The sequence below is a fragment of the Mobula hypostoma genome, chromosome 4 (assembly GCF_963921235.1).
Source record: "Mobula hypostoma chromosome 4, sMobHyp1.1, whole genome shotgun sequence".
NCBI classification, from domain to species: domain Eukaryota; kingdom Metazoa; phylum Chordata; class Chondrichthyes; order Myliobatiformes; family Myliobatidae; genus Mobula; species Mobula hypostoma.
The window spans coordinates 122,355,510-122,373,427 of NC_086100.1; the positions used below are offsets into that span (position 1 = coordinate 122,355,510).

The 17,918-nt window shown below is 39.9% G+C and overlaps 1 protein-coding gene across 1 annotated transcript in view; it reads right to left on the reverse strand.

Moving 5' to 3' along the window:
• The window catches only part of slc10a7 (solute carrier family 10 member 7), a 225,734-nt gene that overhangs the window by 31,805 nt on the left and 176,011 nt on the right, over window positions 1–17,918 (reverse strand). Inside the window, exon 8 of the mRNA XM_063045038.1 lies at window positions 4,517–4,682. Within this exon, the coding sequence (XP_062901108.1) occupies window positions 4,517–4,682 (166 nt within the window). The remainder of the gene's footprint in view (window positions 1–4,516; window positions 4,683–17,918) is intronic.

The following is a 17,918-nucleotide window of genomic DNA, read 5'->3' on the forward strand; positions in this document are numbered from 1 at the left end:
CATCTGCCACTTCTCAGCCCAGTTTTGCATCCTATCAATGTCCCACTGTAACCTTTGACAGCCCTCCACACTATCCACAACACCCCCAACCTTTGTGTCATCAGCAAAACTTACTAACCCATCCCTCCACTTCCTCATTCAAGTCATTTATAAAAATCACAAAGAGTAAGGGTCCCAGAACAGATCCCTGAGGCACACCACTGGTCACCGACCTCCATGCAGAATATGACCCGTCTACAACCACTTTTTGCCTTCTGTGGGCAAGCCAGTTCTGGATCCACAAAGCAATGTCCCCTTGGATCCCATGCCTCCTTACTTTCTCAATAAGCCTTGCATGTGGTACCTTATCAAATGCCTTGCTGACATCCATATACACTACATCTACTGCACTTCCTTCATCAATGTGTTTAGTCACATCCTCAGAAAATTCAATCAGGCTTGTAAGGCATGACCTGCCCTTGACAAGGCCATGCTGAGTATTCCTAATCGTATTATGCCTCTCCAAATGTTCATAAATCCTGCCTCTCAGGATCTTCTCTCTCAATTTACCAACCACTGAAGTAAGACTCACTGGTCTATAATTTCCTGGGCTATCTCTACTCCCTTTCTTGAATAAAGGAACAACATCCGCAACCCTCCAATCCTCCGGAACCTCTCCTGTCCCCATTGATGATGCAAAGATCATCGCCAGAGGCTCAGCAATCTCCTCCCTTGCCTCCCACAGTAGCCTGGGGTACATGTCATCTGGTTCTGGCGACTTATCCAACTTGATGCTTTCCAAAAGCTCCAGCACATCCTCTTTCTTAATATCTACTTGCTCAAGCTTTTCAGTCTGCTGCAAGTCATCACTACAATCACCAAGATTCTTTTCCATAGTGAATACTGAAGTAAAGTATTCATTAAGTACCTCTGCTATTTCCTCCGGTTCGATACACACTTTAAGGCCTTCTCATGGCCCCTTCTGGTTCTCCTAATTTCCTTCTTAAGCTCCTTCCTGCTAGCCTTATAATCTTCTAGATCTCTGACATTACCTAGCTCTCTGAACCTTTCATAAGCTTTTCTTTTCTTCTTGACTAGATTTACTACAGCCTTTGTACACCACGGTTCCTGTACCCTACCATAACTTCCCTGTCTCATTGGAACGTACCTATGCAGAACTCCACACAAATATCCCCTGAATGTTTGCCACATTTCTTCCGTACCTTTCTGAAAACATCTGTTCCCAATTTAAGCTTCCAAGTTCCTGCCTGATAGCCTCATAATTCCCCTTACTCCAATTAAATGTTTTTCTAACTTGTTTATTCCTATCTCTCTCCAATGCTATTGAAAAGGAGATAAAATTATGATCACTATCTCCAAAATGTTCTCCCACTGAGAGATCTGACACCTGACCAGGTTCATTTTCCAATACCAAATCAAGTACAGTCTCTCCTCTTTTAGGCTTATCTACATATTGTGCCAAGAAACCTTCCTGAACACACCTAACAAACTCTACCCCATCTAAACCCCTTGCTCTAGGGAGATGCCAATCGATATTTGGGAAATTAAAATCTCCCACCACAACAACTCTGTCATTATTACACCTTTTCAGGATCTGTTTCCCTATCTGCTCCTCGATAGCCCTATTACTATTGGGCGGCCTATAAAAAACACCCAGTAGAGTTATTGACCCCTTCCTGTTCCTAACCTCCACTCACAGAGACTCCGTAGACAATCCCTCCATGATGTCCACCTTTTCTGCAGCCGTGACACTGTCTCTGATCAACAGTGCCACACTCCTACCTCTTTTGCCTCCCTCCCTGTCCTTTCTGAAACATCTGAAACCAGGCACTTGAAGTAACCATTCCTGTCCCTGAGCCATCCAAGTCTCTGTAATGGCCACCACATCATAGCTCTAAGTACTGATCCACGCTCTAAGCTCATCTGCTTTGTTCACAATACTCCTTGCGTTAAAATAGACACATCTCAAACCGTCGGTCTGAGCGTGTCCCTTCTCTATCACCTGCCTGTCCTCCCTCACACACTGTCTTCTAGCTTTCTCTATTTGTGAACCAACTGCCTCTTCCCCAGTCTCTTCAGTTTGGTTCCCACCTCCCAACAATTCTAGTTTAATCCCTCCCCAGTAGCTTTAGCAAACCTCCTCGCCAGGATATTGGTCCCCCTGGGATTCAAGTGCAACCCGTCCTTTTTGTATAGGTCACACCTGCCCCAAAAGAGGTCCCAATGATCTAGAAATCTGAATCCCTGCCCCAATCCCTCAGTCACACATTTATCCTCCACCTCATTCTATCCCTATACTCATTGTCATGTGGCACAGGCAGTAATCCCCAGATTACTACCTTTGCGGTCCTGCTTCTCAGCTTCCTTCCTAACTCCCTGTAGTCTGTTTTCAGGACCTCTTCCCTTTTTCTACCTATGTCATTGGTACCAATAAGTACCACGACCTCTGGCTGTAGGATATCATTGACACCATCTGAAACATCCCGGACTCCGACATCTGAGAGGCAAACTACCATCTGAGTTTCTTTCCTGCGTCCACAGAATCATCTGTCTGACCTCCTAACTATAGAGTCCCCTATCACTACTGCCTTCCTCTTCTTTTCCCTACCCTTCTGAGCCACAGGGCTGGACTCTGTGCCAGAGGCATGGCTACTGTTGCTTCCCCCAGGTAGGCTGTCTCCCCCAACAGTACTCAAACAGGAGTACTTATTGTTCAGGGGGACAGCCACAGGGGTACTCTCTAGTACCCGACTCTTCTCCTTCCCTCTCCTGACTGTTACCCACTTGTCTGTCTCTCGTGTGACCACCTGCCTATAACTCCTTTCTATCACCTCCTCACTCTCCCTGACCAGAAAAAGATCATCCAGCTGCAACTCCAGTTCCCTAACGCGGTCCCTTAGGAGCTGCAGCTCGACACAGCGGGTGCAGATATGGCCGTCTGGGAGGCTGGAAGACTCTGACACCGAGCACATAACACCGGCCTCAGACACATACTTCCTTTCCCCAATTAACACAGGTAAACCTACCTCGCCTCGTTCTGTTACTGCCTAAAGCTCGTTTGAGCCAAAGCTGACTTTACAATATAATGAAAAAAACAATTAAACTAGTAATATCAAAGAGCTTACATAAAGAAAGCATAGCCACCAGTTAATTAGAACCACTGCTATATGAAACATCAGTTTCATTTATTTGCCCTAAACTGTCTAACTTCTAGTATTAAAAGTAATTTATATCAGAAGCTGAAATCTTATAACAATTATGTCCAAAGACTACACTCAATTCAAAACCAAAAACACAATGTTACAGAATAAAATTTTAAGTAAAAATTGCTGGAAACTTATTTGAATACTAGTGTTTTTGACATAGGCTATTGTAATCTTCAAACACAAATGACCTTCAAAATATTTAGTTCAGACTGAGTTCAGAATTATAGTGAACTGATTTCAGGCTGTTTACAAGGTTATCATGAATATATAAAACTTGGTAATAGGGGTTATAACTAGCTGTGAAATCTATTCTTCCTAGACAGTCCCTTGGGATTGAGGATGACCTTCTTTCTCTCTAGTTCTGTGGGTTCTAAGATGGCTGAGGTAAGTAATGTGGTATCTCCAGACTCTGCCACAACTGGGACACAAGATGTTTGATAGGATGAGTGGATGGGGTGCTTGGGAGTTGATACGCTCCTCTAAATTTACTCTGGGCTTCTAAAAACTCTCTAGGGTTCTCCTTCATTTTGAATGGTTCAGAGATCGGGTTTCTATGAGTTGGTTGGAATGCTCTTCTTTTTCAAGGCGGCTTTGAGAACATCTTTAGATCTGTTCCTCTGTCTCTTACAGTAAGCTCAAAATAGAATGTCTACTTCAGGAGTTTGGTAGTAGGCATCTGAACAAAGCAGTGTGCAACTTACAATTAACATGTATAACAATCTGATCTGGGAGACGATGATGATGAAGAAGATGGTTTGCTTTGGAGAATTTTGAATTTCTGCATATACGTTTCAGAAGCTTACAAGAAATCAAGTTTCACAGCTGCCAGGAGATCCATGAACTTTATGCCGTTTTTAAGGATTTGTCTTAAAACTTTATTTTCCTCAGAAAGCAATGATGAATTTCATCATCTATGCTGACACATAACAAGAAAACCTAAAAATGTAGTGAAGAAAATATGTTTTGGTTTCTCTGGTTATAATGTATATGGCTTTCCAGAGCTGCAATGAGAGTGAGGGACTTTCTGTACATTGGAAAAGGAGTACTATCACCCATTATATACCATTTATAAGCAAAATAAAATTAACCTATCAAAATTACTTCTGATTCTTTTTTAACATCATGGTTCATAGTTGTGCTCAATGAAAGTGACATCAGAATACTAAAGCTATAATATTGACCCACCATATACTTAGGCGATTAGTTTCTTAGAACTTATTGTGTGATCTAATCTTCTATAGCTAACAATGATCTACTTGCAATTAAAAATGAATATTATGAATCCTTATTGAATATTGTTTGTTACTTACTTATAAAAACAATTAATATAAGGCTAAAGGTATCTAGGTCAATTTTCGGATTGGAGAAAGTATCACAAAATGTTGAATATATGATCATAAGGAGCACACAGCTGCTAATAGCACCAAACGGTGGCTTCTTTCTTTCAAGCCAATCCTTGATGTATCGTCGAGCAATCTGTGCACAAAAAGAAATCAGCAAATTATGTTGGAGGCTGAGTCAAGTTGGGCATAACAAAATAAATATGACACTAAAATGGCATTGAGGATGTAGACTAATTCCACTGGTGAACACAATGGATTTCAAAGCTTTCCAGCTGCACAACTGTTCTGGGTGCAGGGGAATTCTAACAAGAACACATTTTAAACTACAGTTAAACACATTGTAGCAAAAACTCTTTGTTAGTTGCCACAGGAATATACCCATTAAGTTTTGCTTAAAATTTAATTACTGGCAAAAATGAAGACATGCAGTAACTAGCTACTCTTCTTTGTGAACAACAATTTTAGCTTAACCTCAGTACTGCAAATATTAGACACCTGGAATTTCATAAAGATGATTAATCAAAAGTGATCCTTAGAAAATTTTAATATTTAAATAGCTAGTATTGCACTAGGTTTCTCATTAATTATAGTTCATGCTTGAAACTTCAAAGATGAGGGAGCTTAAATATTCAATCTCTGAATATTCAGTCTAAATGTAAACCTGTACATTATGATATTCAAAATATTTTAAAATAGGAGCATTATCGGTTGAGAACTAAATAATGAAGTGAAAATCAAATTACCAACAAAGATGCTAATTCTATTAATTAAAACATGAGGAAATATTTCTTTGATTTGTATTTCAAACATCTTTTTGACTTGAACTAAACAATTTGCCAACACATATTATATAAAATTGGAGCCAAAATAAAGTTGCTACATGACATTGAAACTTCTAACGCAGAAGTCAAAAACATTACTTTGGGACCAGAAGACATTTTCACACACATACAGTACTTTCTGAGACAAAAATCTTTTCAATGTTTCAACAAAAAAATGCATTAGATCCATTAAGTGCATAGGGACAATGTTTCAGATCACAATGTTTATTTTCACACTTCTGAGTACATCTATTTAAGATCAATACATAAAATAAAGGGAGGGTATTTGGGGGCTGATGTTCTGTTGTGTTCTGTTAAGTTATTTGTGCGGGAGAGGGTTTTTTTTTGGGGTGGTCAATGTTGTGTGGGGGAGGGTTTTTTGGGGGGGGTTGATGATTGGGATGCCGTTCGGTTTTGTGTGGGGGGTGGTTTGATGTTCCTCTCAGAATGACTTCCATATTCTTTATGTTTTCGTGGCTATCTGGAGAATACAAATTTCAAGTTGTATATGGATATATGCTTTGATAATAAATTAACTTTTGAATGTTTAAATACAATGATCTGTTAATGTAAGCAATTAGTACCATTGATTAGTCAGTTACTTCAGTATAAATTGTTATACATAGATATAAAGACTATAATCTGAATTAAGTTCCAAATTATATTCAGTCATTAGAACACAGAACATAGAACAATACAGCACAGTACAGGCCCTTTGGAGCTCAATGTTACACCGACTTTTTTTCCTGTTCTACAATCAATCTAACCCTTCCCTCCCATTATTCTTTCATGCATTTGGCTATCTAAGAGTCTCTTAAATGCCCCTAATGTATCTGCCTCTACCATCACCCTTGGCAGAGCATCCCTACCTCTGTTATGCCCCCCTATACTTTCTTCCAAACACATTAAAGTTACGCCCCCTCATGTTAGTTATTTCCATCCGGGGAAAAGGTCTCTGACTGTTCACTCTATCTATGCCTCTTATCATCTTGTACACCTTTGTCAAATCACCTCTCATCCTTCTTTTTGATAAAGTGAAAAGCCCTAGTTCACTCAACTTATCCTCATAAGGTATACTCCCTAAATCAGGCAGCATCCTGGTAAATCTCCTCTGCAGCCACTCTAAAGCTTCCATATACTTCTTGTAATGAGGTGACCAAATGTGGTCTAACCAGAGTTTTATAGAGCTGCAACATTACTTCACAGCTCTTGAACTCAGTAACTTCACAAATGAAGGCCAACACAACATACCATATGCCTTAATCACCTTTTCAACTTGTACCGCAACTTTGAGGGATCTATAGATGTGAATCCCACACCATTAAGAAACCTGCCATAACCCTGTATTTTGCCTTCAAGTTTGACCCTCCAAATTAAATCATTGCAGACTTTTCTGGAATGAGCTCCATCTGCCACTTTGCATCCTATCAATGTCCCAATGTAACCTACAACAACCTTCTACACAATCCACAACAATGTCATCTCACAACTTACTAACACACTTTCACTTCCTCATCCAAGTCATTTATAAAAATCACAAAGAGCAAGGGTCCGAGAACAAGTCTCTGCTGAACACCATTGGTCACTTACTTCCAGGCAGAAAATGTTCCATCTATTATCACCCTCTGCCTTCTGTAGGCAAGCCAACTCTGAATTCATGCAGCCAAGTTTCGATCGATCTCATGCCTCCTGACTTTCTGAATGAGGCAACCATGGGAAACCTTGTGAAATGCTTTCCTAAACTCCATACAACACCATGCTCTATCTTCATCAATTTGTTTTACTCACGAGTCTGACTGAACTCTTTGTCATTTCCTTGAAGAATTCAATCAGGTTCGTGAGGCATGACGCATATCCTCACAAAGCCATGATGACTATCCTTATGCTTCTTCAAATGCTCGTAAGTCCTGCCTCTAAGAATCTTCTCCAACAGTTTGCCCACCACTGACGTAAGACTCAATGGTCTATAATTCCCAGGGTTATACCTATTACTTCTTTTAAACAAAGGAGTGACATTTACCACCTTCCATCTACCCTGCACTACTTCTGTGGCTATTGAGGATGCAAAGATCATCATCAAAGGCAGTGCAATCTCTTCCCTCGCTTCCAGTAGTAACCTGGTGATTATCCCATTGACCACAGGAGCTTAACTATCTTAATCCTTTTCAAAAGCTGCTGCACAACCTCTTTCTTAACATCGAGAAATTAGGCACAGAAATAAATATCTCTAATGTATAACCATACTGCATAGTAAACTACAATATTGGGCTGGTGCCCCAAAAACTTGCTAAACAAAGAGACCCAAGATGCGATTTGGTGTACATATTCATACAAAGATCACAGAATATACTTGCATCTGAAATACCAGAGGCAGTCACAAAATTTAGAGACTCATCCTCATAACTAAAGAGATGCATCTATGCAGGCTAGGGGGTCATCAAAAGAATTCTACACAAAGATTTGTAGCTTCCTGCAACCTCATATATAGGTTCACACATTGTGCTTGGGTTACTTAGCTTATGGAGATAAAGGTCATAGCCATTCTCAGCTTCTTAGTTTGCAGATTACTCCAGGTTTCTCTTGTTGATCGATGTCACACCTCACAAATTTTTCAGGCTATATATTCAGGAAGGGAATACTTAATGTACTTTTCTCAATAGCCCATGTGAGCAGACAGAGTGGGAATGAGGATTCGCCAGCATTGTAAGCTCCCTGAAAGGACAAACATTCATACACCACATTCATGTGGTATTGCTCCTTGGTGTCAAGTCAAGCGAGGCTGGTTGTATAGACTTGGATGGTCTCTATGAACACCTTATCCACGAAGATGTCTCCAGTGTTTATTGTTTTCCATCAGCCTCTCCTTGGAAGCACCCTCTCTCCCTTCTTTTACACTTACAACACTCGTTCTAAAGCCAGTAGGAATTGCTAGAACAAAATCATATTCTATCTGTATCTCTTTAAAGTCCACATCCCATGGTCACAAATGCAAACAGCTTGTAATAACATCAATAACACATGATGAAGCTGACACAGCATAGAATTACTAAGCTCATGGATTTGATCATCATAATATTCAACTGAAAACAAAGCTAAGTTTTACCCAGAATTGAAAACGGGGGCGGGGGGGGGCTGGGGGAGGAAGAGATAGAGGTAAATGATATTGTAAAGGGTCAGAATATAGATGAGAAAGGAGCTAGCGAGTGGATCCTATGAAGAAGGACTTGCTCAAAGATATGACCTATATGATCTAGCAGCAAAAATTATGAAATGCTACTAGTCTTCCTGCAAGGTATAATTGATTTTATGCATTAATTTTATAAGTTACTACTGTGAGATGGTTTAAAAGTTTGTGATTGAGTCATTTGGTGTATCTATTTCAAAAAGATCTGGGCATATATAAGATGTTTGGAAAATTGAATTAAACATTTAAAAAATGTACTATTGCATTGTAGAATTATCATTTAAAATGGTTATTGATGGAAGTTACAGGAACACATTGAGATTTCACAATTTAATTCCAATAGATCTCTGGTAAGGTGGCTTTACAGGGAATAGTTAGTACAGCACAATAGGCCCAACTGGATCCATGCTGGTTCCAGCAGAACAATCCCATCATTCTCCTTTTCTTTTTCTCTGTGTCGCCCACCACCTATTGCATCCCACATAGCCAGATAGTGTGATTCTCTTGCCACTCATCTCTAAGGAATACTTCATAATAGTCAATTAAAGGATAACTTACGGCAGCTAATTAAACTACTGGCATATCTGTGAGATGTGGAATGAAAGTGGAACACAAGACAAAAATTCATAGTCATGTAAGGAAAAATGCTGACTCCACACTGACACCACCCAAGTTCAGGATCAAATTGGAACTTTGAGGCCGCTGTATTAATTGCTGTGTTACTGTGCCGTGCAGTTGAAACTATGGTATTGCCCTGTGCAATATCCTCAAACCCAGATGGCGAGAAATAAGCAAAACGACAATCCAGAACTGTTTTACTCACTGCAGTTTCAAACATTCAGGCTTAAAGATGCCAGAAATGGCCAGGAGTGAACATGAAACAATTCCACTTTTTCAGCAAGTAGTAAAATTTGAAGGTACTGGCAATCATCTTAAATGTTACAATGAAAATGAAGTTTTGGAGGATGCAATCAACAGCATTGTATGAAGGTAGTCCATTATTTACACTATATGTCTGCACTGATTTTGTTCATTTACAGTCGATCAAAAGAACATGGCAGTGTACAGCATAAATTCTTAGGAACTAATACACAGCTTTAAAGTTTTGTAGTAGTATTGGACAGCGTTCTAATCTGTTCTGTATTTCCACTGAATACATTATTTGTTACTCAGTTGAATGGTAGCTTGTCTTTTTTATACCTTTTTAACTGTTTCCATGAAACTTTGGCTAATTGGGGCAGCCACTTAATTGGGTCAAAATGTACTGGTCCTAATATGTCCCAATTAATTGGAATCTACTGTATTTGGGAAAATGTTAATTGATTACATTTGAAAAGGAATTAAAGACTATTTGACAGGTGATCCTCTGCAAGAGAGTTTCCTTTGACAGTGTACCAAACATTGATTAGTCGGCATACCTTCCTGTAAAAATTTTAAACTATCACCATCTGGTGTGCAATCACATAATCTTATACTATCAGAATTTGCTTCAGTCATGCTACTCTGAAATCTGGATCCACCAATATTATGCAGTGGCACATGATTATCAGTTCAAAAATTGCAATGTAATTGAGGCTACAATAATGACTGGCGATGCTGTCAGAGCAAATGTCTTCATCCTTCAAATAACAATTATTGCACTTAATTTACCTTTTCAATTTAGGTGACTTCAACTCCCTGTTGAACATAGTTTTGATTTGAGCTGAAGAACAATCAACCTTAATCACAAAACTCAGCGCTTTTCCCATGCAAGACAGACAAAACACTTGAGAAAGTCAGCAGGCGAGGCAGCGTCTAGGGATGTGAATAAACAGTCGACGTTTCAGGCCAAAATGCTTCAGCAGGACAGATGAAATGCTTGATGAAGGTCCTGTTGAAGGGTCTCGGCCTGAAATGTCGACTGTTTATTCATTTCCATAGACGCTACCTGACCTGCTGAGTTCCTCCAGCATTTTGTGCGTGTTGCTTTGGATTTCCAGCATCTGCGGAATCTCTTGTGCTTTTCTCATGTCAGCTATATTTTGGTTGCTCCAGATTTAGAAATATAAATAATCGATACATTTTCATGTGATTCAAAAGCAAGAAATATATAGTGCATTATGAAGCACTTCAACATTGAACATCTTGGTTTGGAGAACTGTTGTCTAATTTCTATATACATTCAATGGTCAACTATATTTTATATATACACAAACACTGCATAGGTGCACACTTACTTAAAAAGAGCCAAATTAAAATATTTTTGTATACATTTTTATGTTCAATATCTGTTTTTTATTTATAATTTAAGAATAAACTACATAACTTAAACCCCCTAATCAGATTACCCACAGACTCATTATATATTTATTTTAGGTTTTATTTCATTTACAGGAAATATTACAAAATACAATTGCATGGAAATAAATGCTAATATCAAGATTGCCAGTACAATAACCTGAAAGCTCATATTCCCTAAATGAGACTCAGTCAAATTTGAAACTTGTGGAACTAAAGGCAAATTATGACTAGCTTAGGAAAATGGCTGTGACAAAAACAGGAAGTAGAGGTACTCAAATTGGCAAGATGTGATTTAGGTGTCCAACAAAAATCAATATTGAAGCATAACTGTTTACCATATTTATTAGTAACAAGTGATGAACAGAAAGATTCAAGATTGTTTAATGTCATTTCTGTACAAAAGTGTAAAGGAAAACAAAACAATTGTTACTCCGGAGCTGATGCAGCACAATAAAAACATGAAAGATAAAAGTCACAATAATTTTTAAAAAAGTATATAAATACATGATAGTTTATATAAATAGATTGATTGTACATTCATATAGTGACATGAGGCTCTACACAAGGTAATTGACAGGAAATAATAAAGTAGTGGTGGAGTTTGTGGGTAGATGCGTTAATCAGTTTTACTGCTTGCAGAAAGTAACTGTTTCTGAGTCTGGTGGTTCTGGCTATGTAGCCTCCACCCTGATGGAAGGAGACCAACAGTCCGTGAGCAGGGTGGTGGGATCCCTCATGATGTTTCCGGCCTTTTTCCAGTACCTTTCTGCATAAATGTCCTTGATGGTAGGTAGGCTGGTGCCTGTGATGGTTTGGGAAGTTTTGACTACCTGTTGCAGAGCCCTCCTGTCCGTCACAGTGCAGTTTCCAGACCACTCAGTGATGTAGCTTGTCAGGATGCTCTCTACTGCGCATCTGTAGCATGATGTGAACATGGATGTACAAAGTCCCGCTTTCTTCAGCCTCCACAAAAAGTAGAGGTGTTGATGAGTTTTCTTGACAGTGTAGACGTGGTCTGGGACTATGAGAGGTTGTGTGTCATGTACACATCCAGGAAACTGCTTGCAATTTTCACTGCTGTGCAGCTGATGAAAAGGGGAGGGGGCGGGTTGTTGAGTGGTGCGAGTTCTCCTGAAGTCAAAAATCATCCCCTTTGTCTTGTTTAAATTAAAGAAGAGGTTATTTGCCGGGCACCAGGCCTCAAGCTCTTCCACCTCTTCTCTGTAGGCCTTCTCATTGTTGTTGGAGATGAGCCCCACCACTGTCATGTCATTGGCGAACTTGACAATGTAATTGCTCGGGTGTTGGGCCATGCAGTCATGTGCAAGCAGAGTGTACAGCAATGGGCCCGGCACACAGTCCTGGGGTCACCCGTGTTAAGGATGATGGGGAAGGAAGCACAGACGTGCATCCTGATTATCTGAGGTCTGTTGGTTAGGAAGTCTAAAACGCTGTTGCACAGTGGTGTACTTAAGACTACGGAGCAGGAATAAGGTCTACGGGACAATAGTGTTGAATGCCAAACTGAAATCCAGAAACAGCAATCTAAGATTAGTGTCCTTGTTTTCCAGGTGTGTCAGGGCCAAGTGCATGACAGATCTTACGTCATCTGTCGTAGAGTAGATCTGCCAGTAAGCATATTGATGAATGTCCACTGTGGCAGGAATATAGTTTTTGATACGTGCCATTTTCAGTTGTTCAAAGCACTTCAGGTTGACTGGCGTCAGTACCACTGGGTGGGAGAAATTTAGTTCTGAAGGTATTGTGTTCTTTGGTACAGGAATGATGGTGCTTGATTTGAAGCATGTGAGGACAGTAACCTGGCCGAGTGATGTGTTGAAGATGTTCTTGAAGACATCAGTGAGTTGGTGTGCCCACTTCCTGAGTACTCAGTCCGAGATGTTGTCTGGCCCGGTCGCCATACGGGAGTTGACTCTCTGCAGGGTCCTTTTTAACATATGCTGCTGTTATAAAAGTGCAAAAAAATTCCAGAACACACTGGTAATGATCCCTCTTGATGCCTAAGATGAGGTTTCTCCTGGCTGCTCTGAGAGCTATTTCATCATTGGATTTGAAGGCAGCATCCTGGGCTTTTAGTAGGAGAGCATCTCTGCATTCAGGCAGGGGTTCTGGTTGGACTGCGAGATGACCACCCTTGAGATACCCATGGCATCTACACACTTACTGATGTAGCTGATGACAGATGAGGCATATTCCTTGAGGTCTGTGTCCTCTCTGTCTGTGGCAGCCTCCTTGAACATCTGCCAATTAGTCCATTCAAACTATCCTGGAGCATAGAGATTGCCTCATTAGGCCATACAGCAATGGTATGGCCTAGGATTAAGATGTAGCCAGAGAGGCCAAGATGAGGGTGTGAGATGGCTTTGTAAGTTCTGCGTCTGTTTGTAATGACATAGTCCAACCTATTTGTTCTCCTAGTGGCCATGGTGACGTGTTGGTGGAATTGGGGTAAAATGTTCTGCAGATTAACATGACCGAAGTCTCCTAAAATTATGAAGAGACCATTTGGATGCTTGTTTGGTGGAGAGCTGATGATATTGTGAAGCTCTCCCAGTGCGACCTTGGCATTCACTCCAAGGTGATGCAGACAGCAGTAAACTCCCAGTGCAGGTAATATGAACAGCATTTAATTGCAAGTAGCTCAATTTCCTCAGAACAGCGACTGGTACTAGAAACCAGTTTGTGAATCAACCTTTGTTAATGTATACACATTTATTTACAAATGGACATAAACCCATACATCTCAGCATGCCTGTGATGTAAGGATTGACTCTATTGTAAGCAGTGTTGGTAAAAGACTAAATAATAGAAGAGGTAGGAAGAGATTAAGCGAATGGAGTTTAATATGCAAGGACATCTGCTTTGGAGTAAGAGTGGGTAAAACAGACAACACAAAAGGAGATCATGCAAATGTCTGTATCTGCATGAATTGGGAAAGAACTGTCTGGCTTAATCCATTTTCTAGAACTAGATCTGTAGCCTTTCTGACCTTAAATTTTCAAATATCCTTCTTAGTAATATAATTCCACCAAGCACAGCCTGGCTGTGAAATGAGAAGGGTTGGGCATGGGGCTAGCAACCCCATCCAAAAACAACCCAGAGCTACAGAAACAGTAACAGGAGCTCCAAAGACCTCATCCCTGGGAGAGGAAGGATCCTTGAAGATCGGTTACACCTGGGGACAACTTGAAAGACTGATCCAGGCCAAAGGATTCTGGTGAGCTGTTGTCAGCAACCTAAGCCTCATTAGGGGTGACGGGATTAACGACGACCATTGAGGTAATACATAAATGTGATAATGTTCGCCTCCAGCTCCTTTTCAGGCAGCTGTTCTAAGACCCTCACCTAACTTAATCTACCTCGGGTAAGATTCTCAATTCACAAGGAAAACAAGCTGTACATTCAATCTTTATTAGAGGTGTAATTTTCCAGTGCTCACAGTACTTTATTACACCCCCTCCACTACAATCACATCTTTCCTGTCATGTGGTGACTGACAACGTATGTAAAATTTAAGCTGTTGTCAAACTTTTGTTGTACGTATTTCTGGCACAACATTGTTACACTTATATTCTGTGGTTCAGCTAATGCAGGTAAGCAAGTAGCATGCCTAATTAACTATTTTATTGACATGATCTGCTACCTTCAAAGATCTGTGGGTATATACTCCCTTTCTTCCTCTGCACCAGTCAATATCGTCCTGGTTATTGTGGGTTTCTTGTCCTGTTGCAGCTCCTCAAATGCATTACCTCACATGGATCTAGATTAAAGGAAAAAAATGCAGATGCTGGGAATCTAAAATAAAAACAGAAAATGCTGGAAATAATCAGCAGATTAGGCAGCATCTGTGGGAAGAGAAACAGACCTTGTGTTTAAGGTCAAAAACTCTTCATCAGAATTGGCTTAAAATATGATTTTGCCATTTTTCTACCCAAATGACCAGAAATATTTATGCTCCTGCAATGCATTCTTCCTCATTGTTAGCCACATGGACAATTCCAAACAACAAAATCAAAGAGCTGATTATTGACTACAAGAGGAAGAAACCGGGGGCCCATGAGCCAGTGCTCACTAGGGGATTTGATGGTGACCAAGGTCAATAACTTTAACTTCCTTGATGTTATCGTATACGAGGGTCTATCCTGGGACCAGCATACAAGTGCCATAACAAAGAAGGCCTGGCAGTGCTTTTACTTTCACAGAAATTTGCGCAGGTTCAGCATGTTATCGAAAATTTTGAGAAACTTCTACAGATAGATAGATAGACATACGTACTTTATTGATCCCGAGGGAAATTGGGTTTCATTACAGTTGCACCAACCAAGAATAGAGTATAAATATAGCAATATAAAACCATAAATAATTAAATAATATGTAAATTATGCCAGATGGAAGTAAGTCCAGGACCAGCCTATTGGCTCAGGGTGTCTGACCCTCCAAGGGAGGAGTTGCAAAGTTTGATGCCCACAGGCAGGAATGACTTCCTATGACGCTCAGTGTTGCATCTCGGCGGAATGAGATGCACAGTGGAGAGTATCCTAGCTGGTGTTAAAGCATATTCTGGACTTTGGGTATGTAGCAAAATATTAACTCCAGCAACTAACTTCAGCCACCAATCTTTAGACCTGAACATGGAATACATATAAAATTTAAAATGCAGCTATGGACAATAGCTTCCTAGAACTGTTAATTGAAAAATCAGACAATGTGGATTAATATTTATTTTGGTTGTTTGGAGCGTGGGTGCAAAGAAGCAGGTGTGAAAGTTATATGTAATTCAAAGGAAGCATTGTAGATACATTGTAAATATAGAATTGTCCTTTGATCTTTAGCATATAAAATGTCATGTAATGTTGGGTCAAATGGGCCTCTTTTTCTGAAAGGGTTTCAAGATGATGCCTGCTGTTACTCCTTTTGTCGAATAAAAGACTACTTCCTATCTATAGCTGTGTCTCTCTGGTGACCTTGTTCACATTACAACAACTGCTTGCATCATGGCCTGGTATGTAAACACGAATGCCCAAGAACAGCAAAGCCTACAAAAGGTGGTGGACACAACAGAGTGCATCACAGGCAAATCCCTCCCTTCAATTCAACACATCTACAAGGAGCATTGCCACAAGAAAACAGCATCCATTGTCAAGGACCCCCACCATCTAGGCCAGGCTCTCTTATTTCTGCTTCCATTAGAAAGGAGGTACAAGAGGTTTAAGTCTCACAGCACCAGGTTAGAAACAGTTATTATCCTTCAACCATTAGGTTCCTGAACCAGTGTAGATAACTTCACTCACCTCAACACTAAACAGATTCCATAACCTATGGACACACTTTCAAGGACTCTACAACTCAAGCCCTCTACAACGCATGCCATCTTGGACAATGTCTCCCATCCACTACATAATGTACTGGTTGGGCACAGAAGTACATTCAGCCAGAGACTCATTCCACCGAGATAAAACACAGAGCGCCATAGGAAGTCACTCCTGCCTGTGGCCATCAAACTTTACAACTCCTCCCTTGGAGGGTCAGACACCCTGAGCCAATAGGCTGGTCCTGGACTTATTTCCAGGCATAATTTACATATTACTATTTAACTATTTATGGTTTTATTACTATTTAATTATTTACGATGCAACTGTAACGAAAACCAATTTCCCCCGGGATCAATAAAGTATGACTATGACTATTCTCAGTATTATTTACTTATTTATTATTATTTTTGTATTTGCATAGTTCATCTTCTTTTACTCATTGGTTGTTTGTGCATCTTTGTTTACGTAGTTTTTCATTGATCTATTGTATTTCTTTGTTCTGCTGTGAATGCCCACAAGAAAATGAATCTCAGGACAGTATATGATGACATTATGTACTTTGATAATAAATTTACTTTAAACTTTTGAATACAGGGGTATAGGGAAATGACATAGAGGAAGAGCATAGATCAGCCATGATTACTGGCATATGTCATGAAATTTGTTGTAGATTGTATTACATAATAATAAAAACTATAAATTACAGTAAGTACTGCATATATAAAAAAGAAAATTAAATTGAATAAGTTGTGCAAAAAATATGAAAAAGTAGTGAGGTAGTGTTCATTTGTCCATTCAAAGATCTGCTGGCAGCGAGGAAGAACTGTTTCTGAAACGTTAAATGTGTTTTCAGACTTCAGTTCCTCCTCCTTGATGGTGGCAATGAGAAGAGGACATGTCCTGGGTGAGGGGTCCACCTTTCTGAGGTATCGCCTTTCAATGGGTTGGCAGAGTTTACAACTTTCTGCAGCTTTTTCCGATCCAGTGGAGTGGCCCCCTCCATTACAGAAGGCGATGCTCTCCATGGTACATCTGTAGAAATCTGTGAGTGTCTTTGGTCCCATTTTCTTCTGTTTATTATCCTGCCAAAATCTGGCAGACCCAGGTAGCATGTTAAATCTGAACACCCTTGAACGTCTGATTTACTTTTAAGTGGCTATATCCTATCCACTTCACTATATCACTTCTTAATTTAGTAAAATTGACCTCAATGTACAACTGTTAAATCTTTCTTCTGTTTCTATACCTTATGCTAAATCTAACTGAATCATGATCACTACCACAAAATGATCTCCCAATGAAATCAAGAATTGCACTTGCTCTTATTGGGCCTGATTGTAAAAGTTCTCCCAAATGCAGGTTTGAAATGTTGTGCTCTTCATGTACATTACACCAACTGCATCCAGTTGTAATAGCATAAATTAAATTCCTCATTGATTCTGCACTCTTTTAAAATTTTCAGAGATTTTCTGGAATTTACTCTTCCACCTAGCTCAGACCGTCCTAACGTTGTGGCTGCCCTTTATTGTTGCTTTCCTCTATCCACAAAGTGTTATTTGAGGATCTGCAGGCTCTTCCTTTCTCACAGCTGAGTTGTTGTTTTAGTATTGCCACCAGCTCCCTCATTTTTAGCCCATCCTACTTCATCTGAAAATCCTGTAACTAGGAAAGTTAAGCCATCATCTTGACTCTCTTCCAGCCATATTTGAGGAACAGATAACATATTACGGTTCCACAAGTTTATCAATGTC